The sequence below is a fragment of the Lagopus leucura genome, unplaced genomic scaffold (assembly GCF_019238085.1).
Source record: "Lagopus leucura isolate 7727_CA_CO unplaced genomic scaffold, USGS_WTPT01 Super-Scaffold_739, whole genome shotgun sequence".
NCBI lineage: Eukaryota > Metazoa > Chordata > Aves > Galliformes > Phasianidae > Lagopus > Lagopus leucura.
The window spans coordinates 7,564,621-7,581,657 of record NW_024962255.1 but is presented as its reverse complement, the minus strand read 5'-3'; the positions used below and the strand labels follow the sequence as shown (position 1 = coordinate 7,581,657).

General features: G+C 39.6%; 1 protein-coding gene across 2 annotated transcripts in view; it reads left to right on the top strand.

Annotated features, from left to right (window-relative positions):
• The window catches only part of ANK3 (ankyrin 3), a 346,475-nt gene that overhangs the window by 291,277 nt on the left and 38,161 nt on the right, over positions 1 to 17,037 (top strand). The window contains exons 29-36 of one of the 2 annotated variants that reach the window (XM_042862644.1): positions 1,783 to 1,937; positions 8,214 to 8,425; positions 10,270 to 10,477; positions 11,094 to 11,190; positions 12,430 to 12,658; positions 13,211 to 13,336; positions 14,052 to 14,174; positions 14,640 to 14,666. In XM_042862644.1, coding sequence (XP_042718578.1) covers positions 1,783 to 1,937; positions 8,214 to 8,425; positions 10,270 to 10,477; positions 11,094 to 11,190; positions 12,430 to 12,658; positions 13,211 to 13,336; positions 14,052 to 14,174; positions 14,640 to 14,666 — 1,177 coding nt within the window. The remainder of the gene's footprint in view (positions 1 to 1,782; positions 1,938 to 8,213; positions 8,426 to 10,269; positions 10,478 to 11,093; positions 11,191 to 12,429; positions 12,659 to 13,210; positions 13,337 to 14,051; positions 14,175 to 14,639; positions 14,667 to 17,037) is intronic. The other variant, XM_042862645.1, reaches the window with a different exon arrangement.

The window sequence follows — 17,037 nt, the reverse complement described above, 5'->3', positions numbered from 1 at the left end:
AAAGATTATTCAAGATCTCATTGAGTGAATAAATTTATTTTAACAAGGCTGAAGAGATACTATTATTTTCAAACTGCAAGAGTCATCTTGTTAAAATAGATCTATAACGCCAAGAATGCAACCCAAAGGAGCTGCAGGGTATGGTCTAAAATGTAAGAATGTTTCCATACATTTTTGATGTTGTTTTCAAACCATACTGTGAAATTTACTGCATTAGGTTTACAAAATATTGGTGAGTGTTTGGTGTTCAATACCTGTTTAATACCTTCTCACTGAGTATTCTTGTTAAATGTCATGCACAAAATTGTGTGGTTTCTAAATATTTACAGAGACAGTATCTGAAATATTAGCCTGCAAAGATTGTACTACAGTGTTAGTTTTTCAGTTCAGACTCCTTTTGAACTAGAGAGTAAATATCTGAATGTGTATTTGAATTTTTTGTATTTATTTGCTGTGCACAATGAGGCAGCAGATACATTTCTATTTCTTGTTAAAAGATTCAAGATTGGATTAACAGCCTGGGTGTTCTTAAAAGCATCTAAAATACGTATGAATTAAACTGCCTTTTGATAATTTTTGTGGGGACAAACAGTGTAGAGTATGAAATCTGGCTCTTCCAATTTATATTTTCTCCTGACGATGGCTGTTGTGATTTCTGTACTCAAATAATCAATTGGTTACTGCAGCCTAGCACCTTGCTGGTGTTTGGTAGTGCAGAAGTGCTGCGTACTCCTCCCGTCGTGTGGTATTTCTTTCAACTGAGTGAAACAAAGAGGTGAAATATTTTACAACCTCTGTAGGAAAATGATGATACTGTCTATTTAAATGTCTTAAAGCTGCATAATCCATAGTTGTTCACTTACTGCGTGATTTCAGTCAGATGTCTTAGCATACTTTAAAATGCATATCTTGCCTGTGAAGTGTTTGGCAAAAGTGTCTGTTTTGTTCAGGAATGGCACATGAAGTGAATGGTGGTTTCTGCCAGTTGTTCACAACTATTGTTCAGTAATGCACTTGCGGTCCTCTGTTGAAGGTACATTGTCTGGTGACACAGGTGTACTAATAACCACCTTCCCGTTCCCCTTCCTTCCCCCCAGAATGTTTGACAGTAACTTATCTAAATGTGGTTGCAGTGTTGCTAAACTCAGAGAAATCCATTCTGTAAGGATCTAAACATTCCCTGGTGATGTTTACAGTGCAGATGCTGCAGCTGTGATTTTGGGCATGAGAACCAGAAAGTGAAACTAATGAGAAAAAACCTATTTGTAAAGTTTGAGACTTGGTTTGAAATCTAAAAGCTACATGCTCACACAATTCCTGCTGCAGTCAATAGCATTTGCATGCATTCGAATAGCTGGGCTGTTGCTGAACTAAGTTTGATTCCTTCAAATTCCTTGAACCAATTCCAAATTTTGGCTATAATAATGCCAATTGAAAGTCAGCAGTGCTGCATGTTGTGGAGGCAGGGTTGGTTCACCCACATCCTGGGATAAATGCACGGGGTCTTCAGCAAAATTTGTGGATGTTTTTTTCATTAGGCAGTTATTTGAAAAGATTTATGTTTAAAATGAGCTATGTACGAATATTATCAAGTTATATATTATCTACAGTTTAAATGATAAAGGATTGTGCAGCTTTGGCAATTTTAAAAGCACTTTTACTGTAACAATGCTTACTATTTAAAATGATTATAGTTTTCTTAAGGATTTAACACCCGTAGGAAAATTAAGGGCAGTAGGGAGTTGCATGGTTTAAAAATAATTTGATTATTTTTTTGTCTAGTCCTGTCATAGTGGAAATCCCACATTTTGGATCAATGCGAGGAAAGGAAAGAGAGTTAATCGTACTTCGAAGTGAAAATGGTGAAACGTGGAAGGAGCACCAGTATGACAGCAAGCACGAAGACTTAACTGAAGTACTCAATGGCATGGATGAAGGTAAACATTTTCTCACAGCTTTAGCAGGCCTTATCTTTCTTAGGGCTTGCTAATGTAAGTAGACTGAAGTAACCTAAAATAAAACAGAGCAGAGGATATCTGACTTTGGGGAATACAGTATGTTACCTATTAAACAAATGGAAAGATTGTATAGAGAAATGGTTCAGCACTGGCCTGGAGACATCCTAGAATAAATCTTAAGCTTTGGTCTGAAGTTGTGCCAAGTTTAAGCAAAGCTGCACAGTTGCTTTACAGCACAGAGCTGAGAATAACATCCCAGCTGGAGGTAAGTGTGTTTCTTCAGCTCAGATGGGGCCATGTGAAGGTCATTCCAAGCCAAGGGTAACTATCAGTTCAGTTCAGTTTTCCCACAGATGCAGGCCTCAGCCTATAGTCCATTCTTCTTAGAATCGCTATTGTTAGAGGTCATCTCCCACAGATACACAACCTGCTGCCTCAGTGTCCATCTGGGAAGTCTGGCTCCCTTGTTTTGTGTGGATATTGATGTTTGTGAGAGTCCCTGAAGAAGAGAGGGCTCAGCTGTACTCAGTGCATCAGAAGATGCTGTGACAGATGGTCCCTGCGGACATGTTGTGAGCAAAGCCAGGCTGGGGCTGCAGAGAGTCCTTGGCACCGCTGCTTTCTTTTCCCAGCAAGTATTTTTCAGCACTTGTGTTGATAAAACATTACTCTAGCTCTTTGCATCTGACTGTGAATGAAATGGCCTGAAGTTTGAACTTCGTTTTTCTATAAGGGTTTATCCACAGGATTTTCTGTGGATAACATCTTCCAGAAAGTCACTGTGCAGTGAGGTACAAGCTGCAGGAAAGTTCTTCCATCATTGGCAGAAGTGTTTGAAGATAATGATCAGATTTGGATGGCAGCTATGAGAATTATCTGTGAGCCAGCTCTGCCTTTGATTTTGGCCTCCCTTGTTTAAAGAGGCAGCCTTAGTAAAAAGCGAGCTTTGAAAACATGGAAAGGAAAACAGTTGTGAGAGGTTCCCTGGGCATCTGAGATATGAGATTAGCATCTGGATATCTGAGATAGGAATTTGCAGAATGGGCTAGTGTAATATTGTCATTTTGAACTACTTGAGCTGCACCTAAGCATGTAAAAAGAGGAGGAGGATGTGTTCATTACATGACTACTTAATGTAGCTGTATAATAAATCTAATAGAACCAACAAGCACTGAGGCAGAAACGCTGCGGATGTTGGGTCACTGGGTTTGGAAAAATGTGATAAATCTTGTCACAGAAAAGTACCTAAAAGCAGTGAAGCATGACCAAGGATGGTGTTGCTTAGGTAAGAACTGCTCCAGAATTGAAGGCAGTAGCCTTTCTGAACGAAAGATCTCACCAGCGGTGGCTGCTTCTCTGTGCACTAGAATACGAGACAGGAAATAAAGGCTTGGCATTTGGGTAAGGTATCTGTGCCTTGTCCATGATGAGGTAGTCAGAAATGATTAACAATTTGCTCATTTGCTTTGTGTGCTTTCCAAGCTGAGTTGAGTTCAGTTTGGGAATAGGAAATCTTGGCACAAAGCACTGTTCTGAAGCGCTCCAACTCACACTGCTTATGAAAGAGGTTCCAGAGGTGCCATATAGAAAAATCACGTATTGAAAATAAAATCACTTTGAGTGAGGAGGGCATGGACTCTTCTGTACTTGGAGCGTAAAATAATAAGCTTCAAAATTTGGAGCCAGATTACAGCTCCTAAGGACTTCAGGTGGCTCTTACCTTCCAGGGTACTGCTGTTTGAAATTAGTGCTCATAAGTACAGTCTGAGTCACGGAAAGTACCATGGGCACTAGGCATCTTAAACTCCAAGCCACAGAAAAGCAGTCTACCAACACAGACAATCATTTATGAGAGAAAAAGGACAAAAAAATACTGCGGTCATGCTCAGAGCACTGTGTTGATTACTTGCTCAATTCATTTTCTCTAAATCCTTCTTTAATTGGGAAACAAAAAGAAACAAAAAACCCTGAATTAAAATAGTACAAGGGCCTTGACAAAATTCTGTCCTGCTCAAAGGAGACCTTTTCTACTTAAAAAAAATTCCAAGTGCTGACATAAAATACAGATTTCTAGAATTACAAGCATTTTTAATCTTATTTTTTTCTGGATTATTGTGATGTATCTCAGTTGGACTTGGCTCTGATGCAATGTTTTGTATCTCAGAAGCCATGGCTTTGGAAGAAGTTGATTCCAGGTATGAAATCTGGAGGCAGAAGCAATCTTTGAACTGAAGTAAAAAGATGACCATCTAGATGCTCAGTAATTTCTAAAAATTTAATGTCTCACTGGACGGAAATTCATCTGCGCAGTCACCTCCAAGTAACATGCTGCAGGAGTAGCCATTTTTTCTGTTAAAAGCAGTTGTTCTATTTTGTGTTAGACATGCTGTGTTTCACTGGTTCTTTCTATCTGTGTGGAAGGAGCACAGTCAGACTTGTGTTCTCGACTAGTTGATGTGCTGACTTTTAAAGATGCAGTCTGCTTTTCTGGTTTAATTGTCCTTTTCCCTGCTCTGCTCAGCCAGCGGGGATGAGAGTGAGGACATCTTTGCTCTCCCTCCGTGGGGACTACTGAAAGTCTGCCTGTTCTTTACTGGAAGCAGCACCATCTGCTGGAAAAACTTGTCAGAGACTCACAATAATCCAGAACAGGAGGCAATACTTCAGGGTACTAAATGTAGAATTAAATAATAGCAAAACTTTTATTACCATGGAAGAGCAGTATGTTGTGATGCAAAGAGTCAGTTCCTTTGGTACCATCAGGTTTCTGTTTAGATTAATTTTATTAATTCTGTTTAATTAATTTTTTTCAGAAGATAGTGCTATACCTGTATTGCATCAGCATTACATGGGTTCCTTTTTGGAATAGAATGAGCTTGATTCCGGATGTGAGGGTAGTAATTCACAGCTCTTGCCTCTAGTACGTTTATTTAAAATAAAATCAAGTAAAATATATGTGTGTATATACATATATAGGAAAAAGCTCTCTGTCTTATAAATAGGTTACATTTAATCAGGTCTTCTTTTAGGTCTAATGTGTGTTTGCTTTTTGCGTTCTTGCTCCTTTTACAGGCACCTTTCTGTACCTGTAGACAAACTATGAGCATAAATGCATACACCAGGGTAGCTAAACTTTTGATGGACAATTGCAAGCTAGTGAGTGAGCCAAGCAATGCATGTATTTGTGGCTACAGTATGCTTGCAGCTGCACAGTGTGGTTTCAGATGTGAAGCAGGAGTCTTTGCATAAATAGTTCTTCAGATCTACAGATAAGACCAGAGTGACCTTGTTTATGCTTGAATTTTAAAATACCACCATAAATCGCTGCAGTGATTTTGCCACGTTTCCAAGAAAAGCTTTTAAACTTACCACTGTTAAACCTCATGCTGTGAACAGCAAGATAAGAAACTGCTTAAATAGGCAAAGGAGCATGTAAAGAACATTGCCTCATTTGAAGATGAGACTTCCTTGCTAGCTGTGGTATTGAAAGTGTCCAGTTCTGTATGGTGAAGCTGAGAGAGTGACTTGCCAGCATTTTTAAGTGTCAGCACTCTGTTTTTCTTTGCCCCTTCCCCTTTTTGCATCTGTCCATCTCCAGTAATTTTCTATGTGAGCACTGCCTGCTGTGTGTTTTGTCTTTATTACAACAGTTTCCTTACTGGAGAAACTGGTGTCATAAGTTTATTCTGTCTTTCATTGTACAGAGACTAGGTCAGCTCTGCTCTAACCAGAACTGTAGGAGGGTTGCAAAACTCCAAGAGCTGTTTGGTCTGCTAAATAACTGTGGGGTTTGCTTTTTAGATGTGAGCAAAACTTGTATGGCTGTAGTAAGAGAAGTACAATCCTGGATCACATAAAGACACTTTGAAGGTCATGAAGCAGGTGTTCTGGGACTTCTCTAATTCCATTTGCAGTCAGAAAACACTTTACCTGAATGTAAGAAAGAATCAGAGAAGGAATTAATTTGATCCACAGCTGCCTCACACCTGGCAGAACTGGTGTGATTGCTGTCCTTGACCCGAGCTAGCCTACATGAGGTCCCCCTCTGATCCTAGAGGACGCAACTAGGTTTCTCCTCTCCTGTCCAGGACCTATAGCACTCAAGTGGGCTGAATGGACTACAGAAGCAATCTTCCTTTCTCTCTCCTTTCCTTTCCTCCATCCTCATCTCTGGGTACTTACTCCCACCACCTACGTTAGGATAAGCATATCTTACATTTGGGTGGCAGGAGAAGACCTCTGCAAGGAGCACACATGGTACCCTTCTGTTGACCTACCAAAACTTAATGGCAGTAGGTGTTTTTTGGACTATTAGCACAATATCAGAGCATGACACTGGAAGAATGGTCCCGATTCTGCCATTACTTTTCTGCTTTATTTCTCTCTGTTTTGCTGTAAGATGAGGTGTATAGTGTATTTCCTCTGTGATTTAAATATAAGAAAACAAAACCTTTCAGTTTTTTAATTGAAATGCGCTGCACAGTAATGAAGCATCGGCTGGTGAGGAAAACAGTAATGATGGAGTATTTCTCTAGCTGTAAAATGTATGAGGTGTGTTTGGGAAAGTGACTTTTTCCAAGCCGTGTTGTCCCTGTTTCTTTAATTCTGTCATGCTAATGCTGCATTCTTTACACGTGTGGAGAGGCAGCTAAAGATTGTTCATTTTCTGGTCTTATTTTTTATTTCCTTTCTTTGTTTTTCTAGGGGGCAAATCCATGTAAAAGCTCAGATACATATCCAACATAATTTCCGTGTATGTGGTCAAACTCCTCGCCATGCCTGGCTGTTGTTTTGCCACTCTTATCTGTGCATCTTCCATTTCTAAAGGAGAGTGCCTGCCAGGCTACAGAGGGCTTTCAGAGGGCTTTGTTCTTATATAAAAATTTCTACTGCAGGAGAATTTTAATTATCCTCTATCTCAGTGAGCATTTTACAGTGCACTTATTCTCCAGCAACTGACGCAAGAACACACAGGATTTACCAATCAAGATTATACCTGCCTGGGAATTTAAGAATCCAGTTTGTCCACAGCACAAGCCATTGCTTCCAGAGGCTGCAGGCAGAATACCTAATTCATTAGGGGGCTCCAGATATCATCTCTGAGTCAAAGTAAATGGAAGCTGACATTATGATAAGAAATTATCCTCTTCTGGTAGGTTTGTATGATCCACAGCAACACTGAGCAATTAATTCAAATTAGCCATTGAAGGTTTTAAAATGGAAAACTTGACATTTTACCAAATTTATATTCAATTTTTTTGGACTTGCAATTGAGCTTACATGCTCAGAGGAGGAAAATGTCTCAGCCAAGTAAATAATTGTACAAGTGTCCATTGTCATAGTACTTATTTTGGTCCTCCAGCTTTCTCTTACTGCATCTGGTAGAAATGTCGTCTTTTGAGCAGTGAACTTTCTTGTTTAGAATCATGGTACTTTTTTTAAGGAGGAAAATAAGAGTGGCATCTTGTGGAGTGCTGGAGGAAAACCCAGAAATATCTAAGAAGGTGAAGTGTAACAAAATTACAGGAGAAATGCATGACAGTCATGTAATTACCTGCATTTGTCTGTATCACGGAGATTTAATTAGGGGATACATATACACATAGCTACAGTTTCATAGCTGTCGCACATCACAGTTTTCCTCTGTGCACATAATACTTACATAAGATCTACTTAATTGCTATGAGTGGATATACCATGCCCTGTTCTGCACTCTGGTGACCCTACGTGCTGGGAATGTGGCACTGGGCTCTCCTTATTGCTGTCCTGTTTCTGTTCCAGGTGTCTTTACACTTGCTGTACAGTTTGTTCATGAACTGCCTGCAATTTTCTCTGGTTTTCTGTGTGCCAGAGCTGTGTGAGGGAGGAGGCAGGAAATAAACATCTCTGCAAAGTTTACTCAGAAAGATCAGTTTACTTCTGTGCTTCCAGATGTAAATGAGAGAAAAGAAGCTTGACAGTCTCCTCTGCATCTCAGTGGGCTCCAGTGACCAATCTGCCATCCCAGGGCAGCTGTCATGTGCTTCGGTGTCCGGGCATATCTGTGTGTCCAGTGCTGAGAGCTTTCATAGTTAAGATATATGCAAAAGTTCCCAGAGCAAACCAATGCTTGATAATTAATAGCACTGTTGTGTTTGTTTTTCCTGTAGTAAATAATTTTTTTAAATCTTCTCAAGATATAAATGCAAGTTAAAAACCTTGCAAGCTGGTAGATATATCTGATATGAGCCTGTTTTACCTGTCTTCTCCTTCCAGAGCTGGACAGCGTTGAGGAGCTAGAGAAGAAGCGTATCTGTAGGATTGTCACAAAGGATTTCCCTCAGTACTTTGCAGTGGTTTCACGAATCAAGCAAGAAAGTAACCAAATTGGCCCAGAGGGCGGCGTGCTGAGCAGCACAACGGTGCCACGTGTCCAGGCGTCCTTCCCCGAGGGTGCTCTAACCAAAAGAATCCGTGTGGGACTCCAGGTAAGGGTGCCCTCATCATCTTGTCACCTGTGCACACTCTGTGCTTCTTTGCTGTGGGTAAAGGACGGTCCTCCACTGTGAGGCCTAGCTACTCTTTTATTGTCACCTGGCATATCACTTAGGATGGAGAGAATAGGCAAAGGTCTGGAGCCATAACAAGCCTTAGTGGCAGTCTCCTGTGAGCTGCACAGCTGCTCTGCAGTCCAGTCTCCTGTGGCTAAGTGGCAGCTATGTACGTTCTATATACATCTGTCGTAGCTTAGGTCATGGTGTTTCTAGCAATGGATGGAATCTGGAAGGAGCAAATAGCTTGACCTGTCCTTGAACAAACTGCCTGAGAAGTGGAGAAATACTTTGTAGAATGTATCTTTTCATTGAGTTCTGTTGATTATTGCGTAAAATTTCTTAATAACCTGATGAGTGTGATGGGTTCATGAAACAGGGATGCTGGTTTGAATCCCAGTGTTTGGAAATCACAGGATTGCAGGGGTTGGAAGGGACCTCAAGAAACTGAGTGCAACCCCCTTGTCAAAGTGGGTACCCTACAATAGGTCACACAGGTAGGGAAACTCCACAACTCCTCTGGGCAGCCTGTTCCAGTGCTGTCACCACTACCTTAAAATTCTTCTGCATGTTTGTATAGAACTTCCTATGTTCGATCTTTAGGCCGTTACACCTTATTTCTATCACTTTGCACCCCCAAGAAGAGCCTGGCCTCATCCATTTGCCTCTCACCTCCCTTTAGATATTTATAAACATTTATCAGATCCCCTCTCAGTCTTCTTTTCCCCAGGCTCAACAGATCCAGATTACTCAGCCTTTCCTCATACCCTGGAACATTTCTCATCTGCTAACAATATTTCAAAGAAAGACTATTAATCCTGAGAAACTGGAAGCTCTGCTATTACTGTTCTTCAGCTGTCTTTCCAGAGCTAGCTGGAGTGAAGGAAACATATTATCTCCACATGCAGTGTTATCACTGTTGAAATTGCAATATGACCACCTATTCTTTGAATATCAATACAATTTATAGTTTAAATAATGCAGCAAGTTACAGCTCAACCTGATTTAAATAGGGAGTTGAATTTATTTTAAAAAGCAATTGCAAAAACCCATGTTAGTTCTGAGTTCAAATCTCAGATAACAAAAACTGCTAAAATTCTACAGCATTTCTTCCCGTACTCATTCTTTTTTTCTACCAGTAAAAAGTTAAGAAATCTCTGAAGGTACAAAAATGGATGTGGAAAGCCTGAAAATCACTTATAGCTCAGCTTAAGGCAACTATTTGTATTCCGTATAAATTTGACTCAAATATTTGTTTACTAATAATTGATAGCAAAATAGCATATGAAGCACAGAAGACAAAGGCAGATCAGGGGTACATGGTGTTCCTTCTGTGCATGGATTTGTGCACAAAAAGAAGTGAGAAGATGCAGAGATGTGAGAACTGTTCAGCATCTGAGAGAGAGTGTTTAGTCCTCACCTCTCAAGACCCTTGTAACAAAATAAGGCTGCACTTGCATTTTGAAATTTTCTGTGGTGTCACACATCACAGTAAATTTCAAATGAGCAAGCTCTGAAAACTTCTCAGCAAAAACTACAGACAGCCCTCTGAGATTTGTAGCTTTTATCAACAAAGTTAGTTCTTAGGAAATCACAAGTGGGCTTTTAAGAATAATGCTGAAGTATGAATTGTACTACTAATCACACGAGAGCTATAAGAGAAGATGAAATAAAATTCTGGAGAAAATTTAAGGAAAATAAAATTATGTGTTGGAAAACAGTTCTGCATGTGTACAGTCAATTTGTTGCTCTTCTTTAAACTATTTTCTCTATGTTGACAGGCTCAACCAGTTCCAGAGGAAATTGTTAAAAAAATCCTTGGAAACAAGGCAACTTTCAGTCCCATTGTTACAGTGGAGCCAAGAAGAAGAAAATTTCATAAGCCAATAACCATGACAATTCCTGTGCCACCTCCATCAGGAGAAGGTGTAACCAATGGGTACAAAGGAGACACGACGCCCAGCCTTCGACTTTTATGTAGCATTACAGGTTAGAGAAAATCATGCTCTTTGAAAAGGTTTCTGTGGCAACAGTGCCTCTGTACCCACTCATATAGCTGTATAAGTTGTTCCTTCCAGTAACAGGAAGTTGGTTGGTCCAGTAGATTTCAGATCAGTTCCTCTGGGCAAAGCCAGCTCAGGTCACCTGAAAGCCTCTCACTTGTTCCCTGGGCTTTTAGTCTTGTCTCATGCTGTTTTAAAAGAACTCTGGACAACAGATAATAAATACTCCTTTATATTTAGCTAGTACAAAGAATTTCAACCTGGCTATTACATATAGTTATCAATAAATTAGTTTGCCGAAGTAATTCTGCCTAGCTGATATGAAAGGGAGACTTTCACTGTTGACTGTAGGGAATGTACCTTTCTGACATCACACCATTTCCTGGTATTTAACATACATTAAATCTGTAACATGTAGTTTACCTCTTGGAAAACGTGATAGTCTGTGCTGTCATTTGCTGTGTGAAGCAAAGTATTTTGACAGAAATGTTCTACATAGTCTGCATTTGCTTGATGTTTGAAAGAAAATATCTCTATGGTTTATAGATGGTGTATATGGTTTATGGTTTATACATATGGCTTTTGTATATATATGTACACAGGAGGTACTTCACCTGCGCAGTGGGAGGACATCACAGGCACGACTCCTCTGACGTTTTCTAATGATTGTGTCTCCTTCACAACCAATGTTTCAGCCAGGTAAGGTAGCAGAATTTGTCAAATGCCGCCAGAGAATAGTGTTCCTTGATTAACAGTGTGCATTGCTGTGAGAATGGGAGGGAAGGGGTTATTTATGATGATGGTGGGTTTGGTTTTTTTCTGCTTTCACTAAGACTTTTACAAGACTGATGAAGCGATAATGAACCAGATGCTTCTTTGTCACTGTGTATCAGCATGCCAGGCACTTAAGGTTGCACATGAAGTTTTGTCTTGGCCTTTTCTGCTGGGAGATGTCTCCTGGCAGTCACACATGCTGTTTTGCTAAAGGTTGCAGTGCCACACATGGGTTTGTTTTTCTGCAAACAGCAACAGAAGAGGAAAGTTTTAAATGGTCGTTCAGTAAAAGAATATGGAGGACTCATAGAAGTATATTTTCTTAAAATGCAGAAGGGGTTCAGTTTCTGGTCCTTGGCTTTTAAGTTGAAGATAATGTGAAATTACTTTCACAAAAATATCATTTGTGGGGAAAAAAAAAAATCAAAGTTTTAAATGAATTGCAATGGACGTAGTGGATTTGCATGATGTCTGGAGACATTCAGTACAAATCACACATCCTGGGGGAGAAAATTTGTATTCCAGGTAAAGAGTTTATCATTTGGTGCATAGCATTTGCATGTACAAGGAGCTTTATAGAGGGAGCAAATGGCTGAACAAACCGAATGCGTTAGGACTGTAATATTGAAGGAAGACTTGTATGAACTACAGATGAAAATATTTCTGAGTTTTATCAAAATTGTTATCAAGCTCTTAATCTTGCAAGGAGGAAATTATAGTATAATATCTCTTTGAGAAACTGAACTGTGGGCTTATTTGGAGTCAGTCTAGGTGGGAAATACGATTTTGTTGTATGTATGTGTTATCAAAGCGGCTGTTTAGGCAAAGATTTCCTAACAATCAAATTTACAGTGAAGCGCCAGCAAGTTACAATATACATAGCATATGGTCACAAAAAACATGCTGTTTGCACAGTTTTGCCTCACAAAAACAGTTTACATAGAAAGGGACAAGTAAAAATATCAACCTTTCACTGCTAGGTGTTCACATTTTTGAATGTTTAAGGCTCTATTGAAAACAGAAGAAAAATCACAGCTCTGGGATACCTGAAGAGACAGTACACATGCAAAGCAGACAAAAAATCATAGGTCATGCTTTCTTTTTAAAGGCTTATGTTTGAACATAATAAAGAGTTAATTTAACAATTTCCTTTTTCCCATTCAGATTTTGGCTTGCAGACTGCCATCAAGTACTAGAGACTGTTGGGCTGGCAACGCAGCTTTACAGAGAATTAATATGTGTTCCTTACATGGCAAAGTTTGTTATATTTGCCAAAATGAATGACCCTGTAGAATCCAATTTGCGTTGCTTCTGCATGACTGATGACAAAGTGGACAAAACTTTGGAGCAACAAGAGAATTTTGAAGAAGTTGCAAGAAGCAAAGACATTGAGGTAGATTTCTTACAGCTGGTTTCCTCCTTTTGAGCAGATTGTGTGTTTTCCAAATGGCAGTAGATCCTACAAAAGCCACTGTAAACTCAGTTAAATAAAGGTTCACAGCAAGACTACGTCAAAAAAATTATTGAGATGATATCAAGAGAGAATAAGCAGAGAAAGCATGAGGGTGTGCCCTCATGCATGGATGCTAGTCTGTGGTGGGTTTCGCACCTGTTGTATCAAGTAACTTAAGGTTTTGAAGAAAATTGACCTTCAGTTCTTTCTCACCAATCTCACAGACATGCTTTTCAGGTAGAGCTGGTCCATGATGAATACTTTGGCAACAACGCAGTGTCTCTTGAAGAAAAGCTGCTCATGTAGCAGTTTCTCAAACTGCCAGCACTCAAAATACCTTGCAATAATGCTCACTGACTGTAATTTGTCATTGAATTTACTCTGAATAGGGGCTTATGCTAAACTCAGGAACTGTGGTGGGGGAAATAGTGCTATATTTACTTGCATGGATCTACTATGAAGAGATTTTATTGACTTTTATTACTTTGATAGGTTCTGGAAGGAAAGCCTATTTACGTTGATTGCTATGGAAATCTTGCCCCTTTGACTAAAGGAGGACAGCAGCTTGTTTTTAATTTTTATGCTTTCAAAGAAAATAGACTGCCATTCTCTATCAAGGTAAAAGAAAACAAGCCAACTAAATCTGCTGAGATCTGTATTTTTTCCGTGATAACACTTTTTCAGCCAAATAGAACTAACTTACCCCAGAGGTGTCAGTGTCATTGTTTAATATGTGAATAGTGTGGAGATGGTGCTTTGCATGAAGCCACAAGAGAGTTGCTGACAGAGCTAGGACCAGAAAACCCATGATAAGGACTCTCAAACTTCTAACAAAACCATATGAGTTAGACCTCCACAGTAGCAGTGTTAGATCACAGTGTCCCAGGGACTAAGAAGAGGTGCAGCAGAACAGTCCCCAAAATATGCATGCAAACTCTTCACTTCTAAATTACCATGAAAGGATGCAAGCTTTTGTTAGCCTTGTTTCTGTGAGAAAAAAATATAAACAAATAGGTTTTGAACACAAGTGCAAAACGCTGCAGAGAAAAATGAAGGTGAGCTGAAAATGTAATCATTTTTATACTAGGATGTTGCTATCTGGTTGGACTCACCCAGCATCTTTTCTTACATGGATTTCAGAAGCTTGTTTCTACTCAGGAAGCTTCAGGCTGATGTAACTCATTTATGGTAATTCTTTATTTTCTTAGAGAGGAGACCGAGCCCCAGCTTGCTAACATTAGATAGGTTCTTGTGAAAGGACACTCTGAGAAACCTTTCAGAAACCTCCCCTACATATGTGAATTACTGCAAATCACTAACATTTATTTTCTAGGTAAGAGACACCAGCCAAGAACCCTGTGGTCGATTATCATTTTTGAAAGAACCAAAGACTACCAAAGGACTGCCACAAACAGCTGTTTGCAACTTGAATATCACTTTGCCAGCACACAAAAAGGTATTTGTTAGGAAACATTGTCCTTAGAGTTGGTTTGATTTTATTTTTGCTCTTCTCGTCTTTGTCTTTTTTCCGCTAGTGATAAAGAAAACTTGTGAAATGCCAGTTGTGAGAATGCTTTGGAGTATGGTTAAGAGTTTACATTTATGTTTTATTGGTTTCCTGTAGAACACTTTTAAAGTCTCTTGTTACTGTGGTGTCAAGTTCCTGTATTTTTTATGATTCTGTTTGCAGCTCATGCTTCAGCCTGCAAGTCATAGGTTTATGCTTTCAATAATGTCACATGTTAATTTGCGGTAGATGTAAGTTTTTTTTATGTGTGTGTTGGCATTTTGGATTTGCTTTGCCTTATAAATCAGCTTGCATTTTGTGCTCCCAATCTGGTCCTTTTCATATCCTGATATTCTTTTCCCTGCTGTCCATTATAATATTCCTTGTCTCTGCAATGCATCTTGGGACCAAAAGGAAACAGAGTCAGATCAAGATGATGAGGTAATATAAACACTGTCTTCTGTTTTTATTTTCTTCAGATTTAGTGAAGAACAGTAAATATGTTATAGAAAAGAAATAGCTATGGCATTGAAGTAATACTTACAGAATAACCATTTCCTCAGCATCTTATATTATGTTGCAAAACAGATCACAAATGTAGAAAACAGGACTATATGTGATAAAAATAAACTACATGTTGAATAACAGTAGTCTAACATTTAACTGATTTTCTTCTGAAAAAAATGGCATCATTACAAAGTAGTGACCAAGTCTATTTTTGGCAAAATCACAAAGAGCTTACTGTGTGATTTTTAGCTCTTGGAATAATACTGCCAGTGTTTTGATAACTCACATATCTGAGAAGGTATTAAAACAATGGCCTATAGTATGGATGGCACTCTGAAAGTAATGCCTCCTATGTATTTCCATGGAAACTACAACAACTACAAACAACTACAAAGAATACAATAACACTATTTGATAGAGCAAAACCTTGGCTACAAAACATTCTTTTTCATCACAGCCATCTCCAGTAGCTATGCACATTTTACAGCAATGAACGAGAGCCCTCATGCTGTGCTCATAAAAATCTGCACTAGTGGAGGTGAGCCACTGTTTCACAGCTGCTGTGACAGCACTGTTGCTGGAAGGATGTTGCTCACGCAGTCCATCTTTCATGGGCCCAAACAGATGGAAGTCAGAAAGCACCAAATCCAGGCTATACAGTGGACGTTCCAACCTAAAATGGCTATGTGCTCCATGATCTTTAAACTAACACGAGGCCTGGTGTTATTGTGTTGCAAGAGAAAGGTTGTCCTCTGGCCTGACTCTGGAAGTTTGAGCATGCAGCTTAGTCAGTGTTGTAATATAGCAGTCAAGGTCGATGGTTTGTCTGAGTTCCACTAAATCCAGAAGGATCACTTCTTTCCTATTGCAAACAGTGAACATCACTTTACCCACTGAGAGCTGTGTCTTGAACTTTTTCTTCAATGGGAAATTCACATGTTGCCACTCTATGGACTGCTGTTTTGAGTACAGCTTGTAGTGATGACATTGCATCGTGTCACTGATTATGATGTGATCCAGGCAGTTGTCACCTTCAGACTTGTATTGGCTGAATAGATCCTGACAAACTTGCATACACTATTCTTTCTCTTCCCATGTGTGTATTCACGGGACTCACTTGGCACAAGCTTTGCAATATTCTAGCTTTGCCACCATCATTTCCAATGCGTAGAAGCTGGTAAGCAGCTCCGTATGCAGTTCATTGGTTGTAATCCACTGATCTGTGCATGTGAGGTGACCGAGACACTCTTCATTTTGTGATGTGACATCTGTAGATGGTCATCTGGGTTGGACATCAGGGGAAAATTCTTTACCCAGAGAATGGTGAGGTGCTGGAACAGGCTGCCCAGAGAGGTTGTGGATGCCCTGTCCTTGGAGGTATTCAAGGCCAGGTTGCATGGGGCCGTGGGCAGCCTGGTTCAGCACTAAACTTGAAGGTCAGTGGCCCTGCATGTGGCAGGGGGGTTGGAGATTCATGATCCTTGAGGTCCCTTCCAACCCTGGTCATTCTGTGATTCTGTGATCTGGAATATGGCTTGTCTTTCACACTGCTGTCACCACTGTTGAAATGCACCACTCACTACCTTGCAGTGCTCACGTGCACTGTTTGGTCTCCATAAATGTTCAGGAATCATTGATAAATGTGAATGGGTGCCATTGTTTCCACATGGAGGAATTCAGTGATACACCTTTGTTTCATACACACTTTGATGTCAGATGACTGCCTCTCTGCTGTCATCTGTTACAGCACAACAGAATACTGGTGGGAAGGTTCATCCTCTACTGCCGTCCCACCACCATCCACCTCTGACATCGTGAGCCAATGTAATAAAATAGGGGGCATTAGTTTCAGAGCAGATCTCTTATTTTATTTCTGAAAATAAACTAAACCCTTCTAAAAAGCAAAATAACCAAGAGCAATTCCTAGATATTGTGTATATTTTCAAATAAACCTTGAATATTTGCAGCTTAGAAATGCCTAGTTTGCCAGAAACTGCCACATGTGATTGTCAGGAAATTGAATGGGTTTTAGTCTAAGATGGCAGTAATTGAGATCACCTTAAGAAGGAAACCACGCAAGATAGATCCCTTCATCCCTTAGCGGCAAACCATTTTTCTCTTCCTGGTAGAAAACAAACTTCAGCAGCCACCTGCTGACCAAAACAGAAATAAAACACTCCTTATTATGTTAAAATAATAACTCCAACTATATCACGTTGCCTCTACAGAGTTTGATCCTTGTGAACTATTATATAGCTAAAACAAGTTTTCTTTCTAAACAAATTAAATGTTTCTAAACAATCGA